The sequence below is a fragment of the Petromyzon marinus genome, chromosome 37, assembly GCF_048934315.1.
Source record: "Petromyzon marinus isolate PM22_M1 ecotype Great Lakes invasive population chromosome 37, UKy_Petmar_22M1.pri1.0, whole genome shotgun sequence".
Lineage (NCBI taxonomy): Eukaryota > Metazoa > Chordata > Hyperoartia > Petromyzontiformes > Petromyzontidae > Petromyzon > Petromyzon marinus.
In genome coordinates, this window is record NC_133703.1 from 14148045 (window position 1) to 14162325 (window position 14281).

The window sequence follows — 14281 nt, forward strand, 5'->3', positions numbered from 1 at the left end:
ACCCCCCCCCCCCCGTCTCAAACAAACTCGTTTCTTTTACCACTGCTTTTTGTGTGTTTAAGTTTGTCGTCCTTCCCCCGCACACCTCCGATTAGCACGGTTGGCTACGTACGGTATAAAAGAAGTTCAACATACACACAACGTGGAATATTTCTGAGCGGGCTTAAATGTAAAGCACGCTCATCGGATCACTGGTTCAAAGTTTTGTTACTGAACTTGCAACACTTTATATATCGACTGCCGGATGAAGGCCTCCTCATGCCGTGTCAATTTACAGGAGTTGTTTGCCCATACTTCACCATGCTGGTCAGTGCGGGTTGGTGATGAAAGCAGGGGAAGGGTTCCAGGAATAGTTCGGATATCACTCACTATTGATGTTAGTCGCGGCCGGTAATCGAACTCAGACTGTCAGCACGTGAACCACTGCGCCACCGCTCTCTCTCCTCGCAAAACACCACATCGGGCTTTCCCCGACGACAATTACGTCTACGACAGCGACGGCGGACTTGCCTGCGCGCGGAGGACGTTGCCAGCGTCCTGCGTGCCGTAGTGGTGCATGAAGACGTCGGCCAGCGTGGTGCCGTCGGCGTAGCCTGGCACGGGGTCGCACAGGATGGTGCGCAGCTCGGCCGCCGTCCACACGTAGAAGGCGCCCTCCCTCTTCTCTCCGCTCACTCCGGGAGCCAGCGAGTCCGCATCCTCCGCGCTGTAGAAGCCCCCTGACTGCGTGAACATGGGGCGCAAGCGCGCGCGAGTCTCTCCCTCGCTCGCTCGCTCGCTCAGAGCACGCGTCCGCCGCTGATGCAAACAAAGGGCTACATCGCGAACAGGGGGATCACTCGCTCGAGGCGGCTCTGCGTGAAGTTTCAATGACACGCACCGCGTGGAAACAAAAAGGAAAGCTCTCGGCCTTATGCTGGAAAGCACCAGTTCAGAAAAACCGCACTGCGGTCAATTTGTCTTGGGTCACCATCAATAAGTTGAGAAAATGTGTGATCAACCGACAGGCAGCAGTGAAACGAGAATAAAACTGTAGACCGGCTTTGTCCACATTAGGACTCATCGTTACAGTGCAGTAATCAACGTACACTGCTGCCATCTGCCTCTGGGAAACTCATAGCTATGACTGGTGATGGCTTTTCCCGTCATTTACAGATTTGAGTAATGGCACACGACATAGGCATACAAAATATGGGGAAGATTAGAAATCACATTAGCCAGAGAGACAACGTGTGCAGGCTGCAAACAAATAACATTGTGCTAGACAGCGACTTATCAATATGGAAGTCCCAGAAGACCTTGCATGTCAAGGTGATAACAAGCCTTGCGTATAAGATGAACACAACCCATGATTGCCACTGTCCAGCCACACTTGGCAAACTTAAGTTTTAGTCATTGTTCTATTGGAATTTTATTCCAAAAAGCTAAACTTTTCTTGTCAATGGTGCTCTCATCCACGAGTCTTGCTATCAATGGAATTCAGTTACCCACAGATCCCCGAGGGGATTGCAGATAATGTGGGCCGAAAGTAAGAGAAGAGTCCGTACTGTGCCACTCTGAGTGACGTTTAAAGCATTCTTTAAATTGTTTATACAGTATTTCCACAAGCTGCCCTACCTGTAATAAAATATGTGGTTGAACAATAATTGTTCTCCTGCACAGCATTGCGATTCAATTCGGCATGGGCTTTTAGTGCTGTTTAACTCCACGGGAGTCGATAGTTAAATACATTGAGAATAGGTTTTCCCCTTTTTTCTGGCAACAAACAGATGTTAAGATATTCTTAGTTTTTTCGGTAAAGTCACGTTGAAGAGAAACAACAAAATAACAAAGGCAATGCTACTGTTATCATGGATAAAATAGAATACAACAACAAAATTAAAGAATTACTCGACGATGGTAGTTATACAAAAATAAAAAGAGATCCCACCAACAGCCTCGTCACACAAACCAACAAAATAATTTCTGATTCAACCGCATTAATTGATCAATCTAAACAGTTTTCGTTGAAACCTTCTGCTGCCAGGCCACCAAGATTATACGGCTTACCAAAAATACATAAAGTTGATACACCTCTTCGTCCCATAGTTTCTACTATCAGCTCCCCCACCTACAAACTAGCTCGTTTTTTGTCTGAAATCCTGCGTCCTTTCACTGGAAAGACCACCTCTGCGGTACAAAATTCTACTCACCTGGTATCAACAATCAAGGGTATTTCCCTGTCCCCAGACGACCTGCTTGTCAGTTTTGATGTAGTTTCCTTATTCACCAAGGTTCCTGTACCTGACACCATTGCAATCATTGAAGACTTGGTTCATCAAGGACTAAACACTGAGGTACCCCCCCTGGTGAGACACTGTTTAACCAATACATACTTCACTTGGAATGGAACTTTCTACAAACAAACTGAGGGCACCCCAATGGGCTCCCCCCTTTCTCCAGTTATAGCTAACATTTTCATGGAGAAATTTGAGACTGACGCCATCCAGACTGCCACTCTGCGCCCAACCTTATGGAAGAGGTACGTGGATGACACTTTTGTCATCTGGCCACATGGCCGGCCTGCTCTAGACCAATTCTTCGACCACATCAATTCAATACACCCAGCCATCAGATTTACCATGGAAGTCGAAATAGATGGCAAGATACCTTTTTTGGATGTCCTAATTAAAAAGAGACCTGATGGTTCAATGAGCCACTCTGTCTACAGGAAAGCTACCCATACGGATGCTTATCTGAAACCGGATTCCCACCACCATCCATCACAGAAGAATTCTCTCATCAAGACTCTGTATCATAGAGCCCAATGCATATCCGACCAGGAACACATAAGCAGTGAACTCAAGCACGTACACCAAGCTCTTAGGGCTAATGGTTACTCCGACTATACAATCCGCAAAGCTATCACTCAAACCATGAAGAAGAACCCTCTTGAGGAGCCTTTCAAAACCATCACTTTACCCTACATTGCTGGGATCACAAAAAAGATCTCCAAAATCTTGAATAAACACAAGATCCAGGTCCGTTTCAACACATTACATAAAATCCGTGATCTGGTTCCGTCTGTAAAAGATGTGATTCCGGACATACAATACCCTGGTGTCTACAAACTAAGTTGCCTCTGTGGTAGTAGTTACATTGGAGAAACCAAACGCCATATCTCGGACCGCATTCGTGAACATAAAGCAGACCTTAAACACGGTAGGACCAACACCTCGGCCGTAGCAGATCATTGTTCTAATTCAGTAGGCTCACATGCCATTGACTTTTCCAAGACGGAGGTTCTTTGTAAGCCATCTGGCTTCCATGAGAGATTCGTTCATGAGGCTATCCACATATACAAACACAGAGACAATTTCAACCGAGAAGATGGATTCTATCTTAGCAATCATTGGAAAGATTTGATAAATCATTTCAGTTCTTGATTGATTGTTCACGCTTACAGTGGCTTTCAGACAGCATACATAAAAACAAATTTCGTCTCCCCCCTCCTCTTTTCAAAAAATAGATGGACTAGTCCTGGCAAACAGCCAATCGTTGCGCGTGACGCAAACGGTATTTTTATATAAATAAATAAATATGCCGTTTTCAAAATAAATTTATGCAAACCGACACACCTGATGATGACCGTTTGAGTTATGGTCGAAACGTCGTGAGAATTTTTTATTGTTTTATATATATTTTGTTATTTTGTTGTTTCTCTTCAACGTGACTTTACCGAAAAAACTAAGAATATGAATTACTGCAGTCACGAAAGCTTTAAATCAAAATTTAGATGTTAAGATGTTAAACACCAAACTGAAACCTTTTACAAGGAATCATGTCTGCATTAACCACAATACTTATGGTCAAAATGCAAACAAAAAACACAACGATAATATATGCATTGTCTTTGAAACTGATTGGTCCACACCAGAGACAAATGGCGTCCTCTGGTCTAACACTGTTTGAGACGAGGCTCAAAAGAAAGCTGTCTCTGGTGTGGACCAATCAGTTTCAAAGACAATACATATATTATCAGAGTATGTTTTTTTGTTTCCATTCTGACCACAAGTATTGTGGTTAATGCAGACATGATTCCTTGTAAAAGGTTTCAGTTTGGTGTTCTAACATCTCAACACCTGTTTTGTTGCCAGAAAAAAGGGGAAAACCTATTCTCATATTTTGGTACTGGCAAAGGAGGTCCCATGATGGCTAAATACATTCTTTAGCAGCAGTGAAGACAGCACGAGATCAATGGTTCTCAATCGGGGGTACGCGAACCCCTGGGAGTACGTGGCAATGTCCCAGGGGTTACGTGAGGTGGTTTATAAATGTGTTAAATTATATCATACATGAGTTATTGGTGAATAATCATGTATGAATCTGCCAATATAAAATAACTACGATAACATTTTAATCCATATGGTAACCGAGAACGATATGAAAGACCTTTCTAAATCATTGATCCTAAACAATGGGATTTCCAAGAGTTGCCAGCGAGCGCGAACAAATAACGTCACGCGTGCAGAGCGTCCGTTGCATTCTCTTTTACTCGCTTGCTGTTACTCGCTAGTTAGGATACCTCAGAAAATGGACAATTTGGTAAAAATATTGATGTTTATTATTCATCCATTTATTTCTCAGAACCGTGTTGGGTCAGGAAAAGGGGGTTTTCTCGGTTGAAACTAAATTCAACTCGGGGTACAGGTTGAGAATCACTGCACGAGATATCTGGGCACCTGTCCATTGTTCAGGAGTATACCGTGACCCTTCCAAGGCCGAACATGCCCATGAAAATGCATGACTTGAACCCATTCGCCTCCACGTCACCGTCATTTTTCTCCTTTTTACAAAACCATTCCCGACTCGTAACTGCAAAAAAAAACCCCATACGATTAGCATTTCAGTTACTTATTAACCTTTGGAACTTTGTTTTATTTAAAGGTCAATGGGAATGAGTCCTAACTTTGTCTCTGTACGGTGAGATGAACTCAAGTGCTGTGACTGGCACACTAATTCACGTACAAGTTCCTTACGATGTAAATGTATTCTTACAGTTGACGGTGGCCACTTTTGTAGAACTCGGCCGTGTTTAAAAAAAAAAGGCACCGAGATCTGGTCGAAGGAAATTAAATGTGAAAACCAAAATGTTTACTTTTACAATTTCTCTGCAGTCGCCCATCATGGTGATGTAAAGTTTGTGGGGTTAACTATCGATATCAAACGATGATATCTGGTCATATCTGGACTGAGAGAAACTGAACCAGGGATTTCATCAGTGTTGGCTCAGCAATAGCATTAGCACCCTTCACCTACCCGGCTATCTCCACATCCTCCTCACTCTCGGATGCCAGCGCATTCAATTAACTGCACGAGCGTGCCCCTAGCCACGCCGTCCTGCTGTGTAACCAGGGCTGATCTTAAACCAAAGAGGGTTGAGCTTCATTAGTTCTTGGATGGGCAGCCAATGATGCAATATTAGTTGTGAGCGAAAGGCACTGGGTGCTCAGTTGGGGGCAATGTGTTAGCCCGATGGCACAAAACAGTGCCAGGGGTTGAAGGTGCAGGTTTTTTTTTGCACGAGATACATCTTCGATCAAAATTCCAGCAAAAACATATGAATGTAAAAGTGTACTCCCGGACTCAAACCATCTTTGTCTATCTCCAGCGGAGACACGGCCGCAAGCTGGCAATCCATTTTCTTTACACCGAAGGGGTGGAGGGGCCGAGTCGATGCGAGGCCCAGGGATTGAATGCGCTGCTGAGATTGAGCGCTCCGGAAGGGGTTCTACAAGTGATGTACCGAAATATTTTGGGGGCGCCTGATAGCCGTGTGCTCCAGGAAGGACCTGCGGGAATTCAAGAACACCTCTTCACGAATCAAACTTGTGAAATCCTATTCTTGTTTTTTCGGTAAAGTCACGTAGAAGGGAAATAATAAAATGATGAAAATAAAACAATAAAATTGTCACGACATTTCGATTGCAACACAAGCAATCATCATCAGGTGTGAAAACCACAGCAAGAAAATTTGATGAATCCCTGCAGTCACGAAAGCTTTAAATCGAAATTGTGAAATCCTGTCCTTGCTATAGCCATTGAGGGGCACAGGTAGCCGACTGGAGGCTTGTCACGCCGGTTTTTCGTATGCTGTCGTACACATATATTTAACCAAGTCTTCTTAGATTCTATGGGTCTTTCGGTGAAGCCACGTAGATAGAAAAATAATAAAAAATAATAAATAAGTCTTCTTCTTTCATAGGGTTGATGTAGATGCAAAGCAACAACTACAACTTCACATCCAGGTGGTCAAGTCAGACAACCGCGTCAGGAGCAGTGGAGTGTATCACTGTGATGTCTCCTTTGCATTTGTGGATCAGGCATTGCAGAGTCATGCGTTGTATCGTCTTGGTCTGGATGACCAGAGTCGCACATTGGAGAGTTTTTAATTTTACATTTGTGCATCATTTGCCATGGTTTGTATGGATGCGGTTTATGGTGGACCGTGGAAGATCAAACTCTTCTGCGTTGGGTCTTTCACAACAAGGTGTTTAAATTTTGATTTAAAGCTTTCGTGACTGCAGGGATTCATATTCTTGGTTCTTTTGGTAAAGTCACGTTGAAGGGAAACAATAAAAAAAAATATATTATAATAATAAAAAATTATAATAATAAAATATATAAAACATTTGTTTTATGATTGCTTGTGTTGCAGTCGAAACGTCGTGAGAATTTTATTGTTTTATATTTTGTATTATTTTATTGTTTCCCTTCTACGTGACTTTACTGAAAGAACCAAAAATAACAAGGTGTTTGTGAGTTATTTTCAACTTCATTCAGTGTAATCAATGACTTCTCGAAGTAAAGACTGTTTTAGATGCTAAACAGATAGAGAATGAGGTGACTCAAGGGCCGCAGCCCTTGTGTAGCTCACCTTGGCCACGTGGAATGGAGTGAAAATAACCTAAATGTCTCCACACTCAAATGAGCAGCCATCAGCCAGTGGTGGAAATTCCACAATACTAAGGTGGGGACCATGTTCTTCAGAAGACAACCACTCTTCACCTCCTACAGTGGTTTTGACTTCAGTCACCCGGGAGGGATGATGGGCTGAGTTGATCCCTGACTGGGATTGTAACTCATGACCTTTCCCTATGCGAACCATCGCTTGCCACGGTGCTGTCCGGCTGAATACTGAATGGAGTAGCTCGTTCGAATGCACCTGTGTCTGTGTGCTTACGCCAACGTTCTTCGCTCATTTTCAGAGGGGGGCCTCTTTCGCCGATAGGACATCATCAGTGCGAGGGCCGTCGCACATTTGAAATCGTTGGGTTTGACAGCACGATGGGGGCGATTTCACATTTGTGTATTGTCGGGGACAGCACGTCAGGGGACGCACTGAAGGCCACCAGTAGCCCGCGGATCTCACGATGAAAAACACTGGCTCAGGCGCACATCCGAATGTACGGGAAACAACTTCGAGGTTTCCCTCGAAAATCACGAGTCATAATTAAGAATCAACGAGTGTTTGTATGAGTCGAGTAACTCACCGTTTTACTCAACAGACTTGTTTCTCTTCGATGGCCACAACTGGTGACGTGTGCTCTGATTGTCACGTCGTCTTTACAGCCCTGTCTTAGTTTGGATGGAATTCATCGCGTGTACACCTTATCACGGTCAAAATAATTGAGATCAACGGTGTGCACTTGCATTGTCTGCCACAGGAGCGTTTCTCAACTTCATTCCAAACGCACCCCCCCCCAACCCCCCCCCATCCCGCAAAACGTGCTACAGATGTCCGTGATTACCAACCGTCAGGTGCGTGCAGTGCAATGTGGATTACCGTGGATTGCTTTACGTGTGAATAGAAAAAGGCTTGGTAATCCGGAGATAGTGGGCCGTGGCGGGCCGCAAGGACTGGAGTTGGGAAACACTGCGCCCGAGCACGCTCCATACACACATACGCCTCCTCCGACACGCGGGGGGCGGTGGCGGAGGTGGTGGCAGAGGGGGGGGGCGATGGCACACGCACGGAGGCGCTGCGCTGACTCCTGCAATCCACGATTCGTTTCCCCGTCATTCACAGCGTTGGCCTGGAATTCCTTTAGGTTGACCGCACTTACAATGAGTAACCCCCCCCCACCCCCCTCCCCGATGCGGTGTGTGTGTACATTAGTCACGGTGGAGACACAAGTTGTTGTTGCTGGGAACGCCGCTCACTCCCTCGTGTGCATCGACAGCCTCGACAGATGCCCCCCTCGCTTCACCCCCCCCCCCCCCCCTTTTGCAGTGCTCGCTTTCAACACGCCCGCGCACGTTGGCGCGCGGGCGGGGTGCAGAGACGCACGCGGCGACGTGACCCCGCTGTGCGACGAGTCCTCCGAACGGCTGTTTACACTGGGTTTTGCTGTGGCTCCCTTTTCTTCGGTCCGAGGTGACGAGAAAGAAACTGTTTGTTGGGCGTCGGTATTTGGTTAACCCGGGCAAAGGCGAGCACCTGCACACACACGGGCAGAGAGCCCGAAGGCACGCTCGCCCCCCCCCCCCCCCCCATTTGCACACTGCGTCAAATGTGTCTTATCTCACGCACGGGCATTTGATGAGGCTTTACGATGTCTGGGCATCGGTGTCACAAACAACCCCGCGGGCGACGCAGCTTTGGTAACTGGCCGCGGTTTCCGAAAGACGGAGGGTCGGATCTCACGACCTCCCAATTCTACCGACTCCAATGAGAGTCGTGACGGATGTTAAACGGCACGTAGGCACGCAAGTCTTGGGAGCGGTGGTGTTGAGTTCACGGCACGACGATGCAACTCCAGAAACTTAGGTTTGATTCCAAGTCAAGCACAGTCTCCTTGGTGGCGATTACAGCAGAAACTTGTTCGGGACCACTCCGTAAGATCTCGCACAAACCGTTCAGTGCACGACACAACTTGCAATGATGGGGAGATAGAGACGGATGGAGGTGCTGTGGAATGTCGCGATGTTCTACCCTGTGCTTAACAAATAGATCTTCGAGCATAAAGAGCGGATGCCGTCCCTATATATATATTACATTTCCTACCCAACTATTTCTTTATTGATTTGCTTTGGTGTTGGTGAAAACAATGTTATGGTCTACTTAAGTTAATTGATATTCTCACAGACCACCACAGACGGTCGCCCATCATTTATTCATGGGAAATGAATGAAAACGGCGACTGCTGGAGATGCTGAAGAAAGAACTGACCTTTTCACCAACGAGTTACTGGAGAGAAAGTTTCAGTTAATGTTTGAAGGCCCATTTCTAAAAAAAGTAAACACACTTTTTTTTTCTCTTTCCCCATCCACTTATAGAAGGACCCGGCTCTGTTTGTTTTTGTTAAACCCACATCGCACACCCCAGTGACGTGCTTCACGGGGGGGGGGGGGGGGGGGGTTAATAAAGTGGCCGCCCGTGTGTCCCCGCGTGTCCCCGCAAATGTTTGCACTGCCCACATGAGGAAGAAAAGCTGTTTCAGGGCGACGGCTGTGAATGTGATGGGGAGCTACCCGAGCGGTGCAACGCTTCGCACATTGGAGCTGTGATCCAGACAGAGGTCGTCCGGTTCAATTCAATCTCCCGGCACGGCAGTTGAAACGATGGGAAACTTTCCTGAATTCGACCCTTCCCCCCCCCCCCCCCCCCCCCAACATAAATAGGGACGAGGAACACCACAGTTAGTCGATTTGCAGGCTGAATGTGGTGGGGTAAAGTGTGAGTACTACCGCCTCTTTTTGTGTGTTTAGTTTGTTGTCCTTCTCCCCACCCCCCCGCAACCTCTGATTCGCAAGGTGGACTACGTACGGTGCGAAAAAAAGTTCAACTTATATATCATGAACTTGGAAGAGTAGGCCAAACAATAATATCAAGAGCTCCCTCTAGTGGAGGCAGCAGCTTGAGCGAGCAGTTGTGCAAGGCTGCATCTTTACCTTTTATGATTGTGAAAGAGCTGAGAAAGCCACCCACCTGGCTGCTGAGGTCTTGCGAGACGTACATCAGAATGTCTCTGGCCACTCCGGCATAAAATCCATCGTTTGTTATCTGTTGGAAGAAATGTTGTATACAGAATCATGCATTATGAAGATAAGGCTCTCATCTCGCAGGGGGATTGACGTAGTGTATTATTTTCATAAATCAAATCATAACCATGTCAATCCACTGCAAGACGGTTGAAGTGATGTTGATGATCGTGGCAATGATTTCTGTAAGAGGTGAAGCTCTTAACAATGTCGTGCTGACGCCGCTGCTGGCGGCAGGGCCTCGACTAGAAGGAGCTCTCGCGAGAGCCCCTCTGGAGGGTATTTTGGCCTGCTCTTTCACGCCAGCCAGACGTCTCGGAAGAGGTGAGACCACCCACAATTTATGTATGCACGTGGAACTTATTTCGCACCGTATGTAGCCAATCATGTTAATCGGAAGTGCTGGAAAAATAAGTTTGCCTTTTTTTAGGCAGGTGTGGCACACAGCAGAAACGCGGCCGGCTCCACGACCGCCGGTCCCTTCTATAGCGAAGCGCCAGGGACAGCGATCGCCTTGGGGAAGGGGTCACACACCTGGAAGGCGGCGGCATAGGCGGCCGCGAGCTGGGCTTGATCGTACAGCATCTTCTCGAAGTGTGGCACGAGCCAGTTTGCGTCCGTGGAATAGCGGTGGAAACCCTACCGTGGCGCGCAGACACGCAATGGCAGAGAGAGACGCCGTCGAAATATTCCCTTCCTCTCGCCCTGCAGATTTCTATTTGACTCTCGGGCATCGCGCTGAACAAAAACACCCTGCACGTTCACTATTATTCATATATATTAAATAAATGGAGGTGAGAGCTCGTAAACAACACCTTATAAATACATATAAATAGGGTAGAAACATTTATCACTTTAAAAAGCCCATTGACCAAAAAATATTTTCCAATTATATCACGTGTGTGTGTGTTAAAGTGCGTTAATGGGTGAACGTGTTGAGTTCATAATTTTTGTGTTAGTTTGTTGTCCTTCCTCCGCACCTCCGATTAGCATGGTTGGCTATGTACGGTGCAAAAGGAGTTCAGCGTACATACATACATACAACACACTTTGCACCACATCCAATGCTGTCCCTAAAATGTTATTCAATCTTTCTGCGGAACATCCAATAAACCAAATACATTTCCGATACCCCGTCCACATTAGGTTTACAAATAAATGTATTTTTCTGCAAAAACAAACAATTTATTGATCGCCTGAATGATTAAGGTAGATTATTACCGGAGGTGAGAGGTCACGGAGGAAGGCCATGCAATGTACCAGGGCTCATTGACTGGCTCAAGTCTTGCCTCTTCTCCTCCAGTGATTATTGAAATTATTTCCTTTCACTGAACTTATCCTACTCGTTTGCTTCGTTTACGAATTTCCCACGACCTGTATAGAGCGGCCAACCACCCTGCGCTATTAACCCAGCACTCTGCGTTGGATTCTCGGCGTGCGTGTATACATGTTGAACTTATTTTCCACCGTACGTAGCCAATCGCGCTAATCGACTTAATGTTGGCGAGTGATGTCTGAACTGGTTCTGGGTTCTGGGTTCCCCTCCCACCCACCTTCACCAACCCGCACTGACCAGCATGGTGAGGTATGGTCAAACAATACGCACAACCGACACAGCATGGGGAAGCCCTCACCCCGGATTGACAAGTAGTATTTGTATTATGCACTGTGTATTTTATGATGCAGCGACAATGCCACATAAAATCCTGTTACTTGCACCACACCTACGACTCCACTGTATATTCACATTCCCGCCACCTCTCTTGCACCAAACATTTTATTATTTCATGCTGTGTTCTCAAAATTCCATTAGAATTGTGCTACGATATGAGCACATTTACATTCAGAGGAAGGCATGCACAAAGCCACAACAAGGCACACCGCCTTTCCAATATCCTAAGCTGCACATTCAATAGGGACCTTATTTTCAACACAATGTTGATTCGCACAATGGCGACACATACCGCTAAATTTAAGAGCATCTCAGACTTCGTTATAATTAGACCCTTGGGTACCCCTAGGCATGTAATGAAAGCAACGGGTTCATCGATTGAAATTGATTCTTGCGCTCACGACGCTAAACGTCGACTCGTGCTCAAAAAAACGTTGTATAATTTCTGGCAATTAAACGCAAATTGTATTTTTATGTTTCAGCGAAAGAAGTGGGCAAGAACTTGTCACGAGAAGAGAAGATGGGCATTTGATGATGAACAAATTATTGAGCGGTGGCCAAAGAGGGAATAAACAAAAATATCTTTTTATTTTACCAGGTAAGGCCCACTGAGCTGTATAGCTCTTTTTCAGAAGCGACCTGGCCACAAATGATAGCTCAACAAAGTGGCTTTACATCACGTGGAAATTTACAGCATCCAAATACTCTAAACGCGTGTTTCTAAATGTGGAGGGAACAACCGGAGGACCTGGAAAAAAATCTACGCGACCATGGGGATAACATGCAAACTCCAAATATACAGGCGTCAGGGTCAGGATGGAACCCAAGACCTCCTGTAAACCAGGCGAGGTAGTTAACATCTGGCCAACGTGGTGTCCAAGAGCCCATTATCGCTTTCTCAACAGGAATGCGCCCAAGAGGTCATTATCGAAGAGATGGAGTGACAAGATCGGCTTTGTATGTAGGTGCTGGATAGATTGTTGCTATCGTGGGACTATGAAGAATGACGACGACTTGAGGTGGCCTTCTACCAAGCAGCGAATTGATCATAGCTAATGATACCACCGCATAGGTTTTCATGGCTGTGCTGTGTAGCTCTCCGACGTGTTTTTTCGGCTTCCAGTGTGTTGCGTGGTGTTTTGTCTGACATTTCCTTCCATGCTCTTGGAAATGAGATTCTTTAAGAACTAAACTGATTCAGAAAATCGTCTCAGTTACTGAAAAAGCTCTCAGCACATGGAGTGAAACATCAGACATCCATGCTGAATGACACACCATGCAACCTTAAACACATAGGAGAGCCACGGCTAAAGATGCCGACGACGATGATGATGATGATGATGACGAAATATGGGACAAAACTTAATCGATTACTGAATGGAATCGTGGTTTGGAATCGTGAGAGATGTGTCGAGCTGTCAGAGAGAGGGCTGACGGTCCCCAGTGGCCCAGCACCTGGCCAATGTGGTCGTGGATTCCACCGTGCGCCATCATGCGCAGCGTATGCAAGCACATCTCTAGCGCCTTGGCGCCGTCGCGGGAGTTCCGGTCCTGCGCCCACAGCCCCAGCAGGAAACTCAGGTTCACTGCACACACACACACACATGGCAGCACAGGAACAACAACCATAATTCGTCACCAATTGGTGGTCACGCCACCACGGCACTTGTGCTAGGCTACGTGCACTTTAAGGCCATGCGCGCACGCAGCCAATGAAGAAAAAAAAAAGACACCTTCACTACCAACAGCATACCCTGATGACAATGTGGTATTAATTTGGTATTAGCGCCCATTCGTGTGACATGAATCGGGTGTTTAAGGCCATGTGCGCACGCAGCCAATGAAAAAAAAACACCTTCACTACCAGCAGCATACCCTGATGACAATGTGGTATTCATTTGGTATTAGCGCCCATTCTTGTGGCGTAAATCGGGTGTTGCCTACTAAACACCGCCACGTTCCATTTGCATCGCTGACTGACAGCAGACTTGGCAGATCCGCCAAAGATCCACCGCCCAAAGTGCCTCCAACCAACCACTGCAGGTTGCTCGATGGCATTGCCCCCCAAGCCAGCCAACGAATCGGGGAGCCGTGCGCTGGGTGGCGCTGGTGTCGTGAAAGCAGTGTGGCCTGGAGTCATCAGTGGGGCAGGTCGTGTTGTCTAACAGTCATCAGTGAGGCAGGGCGTGTTGTCTAACAGTCATCAGTGAGGCAGGGCGTGTTGTCTAACAGTCATCAGTGGGACAGGTCGTGTTGTCTAACAGTCATCAGTGAGGCAGGGCGTGTTGTCTAACAGTCATCAGTGGGACAGGGCGTGTTGCCTAACAAGGAAAATGAACGCTGCACTCCTTTTGGTTCATAGTGGAATCATGCATTTAAACTTAATATTCAAACGTTGGTTCTTTGTGACGTTAAAATGTAAAATCACACGTTACGTTGCCCTATTATTATTGTTATCGCAGTTATTGAAGTTTTTTGTTGTCGTCGAAGTCTTCGCATCTGTCTCTCCTGTGCTTCATTCTACTTCTGTACTCATACATCTGTACGTGTGCGCCTGTACATGCGTGTCTGTATGTGTGCGTCTTA

At 46.4% G+C, this 14281-nt stretch overlaps 1 protein-coding gene across 2 annotated transcripts in view; it reads right to left on the minus strand.

Moving 5' to 3' along the window:
• Positions 1 to 14281, minus strand: part of SPATA20 (spermatogenesis associated 20) — a 95767-nt gene that overhangs the window by 22599 nt on the left and 58887 nt on the right. For both annotated transcript variants that reach the window (XM_032967331.2, XM_032967330.2), the window contains exons 7-10: positions 13151 to 13281; positions 10558 to 10662; positions 9971 to 10045; positions 511 to 723 (exon numbers count right to left, since the gene is read on the minus strand). In XM_032967331.2, the coding sequence (XP_032823222.2) occupies positions 511 to 723; positions 9971 to 10045; positions 10558 to 10662; positions 13151 to 13281 (524 nt within the window). The remainder of the gene's footprint in view (positions 1 to 510; positions 724 to 9970; positions 10046 to 10557; positions 10663 to 13150; positions 13282 to 14281) is intronic.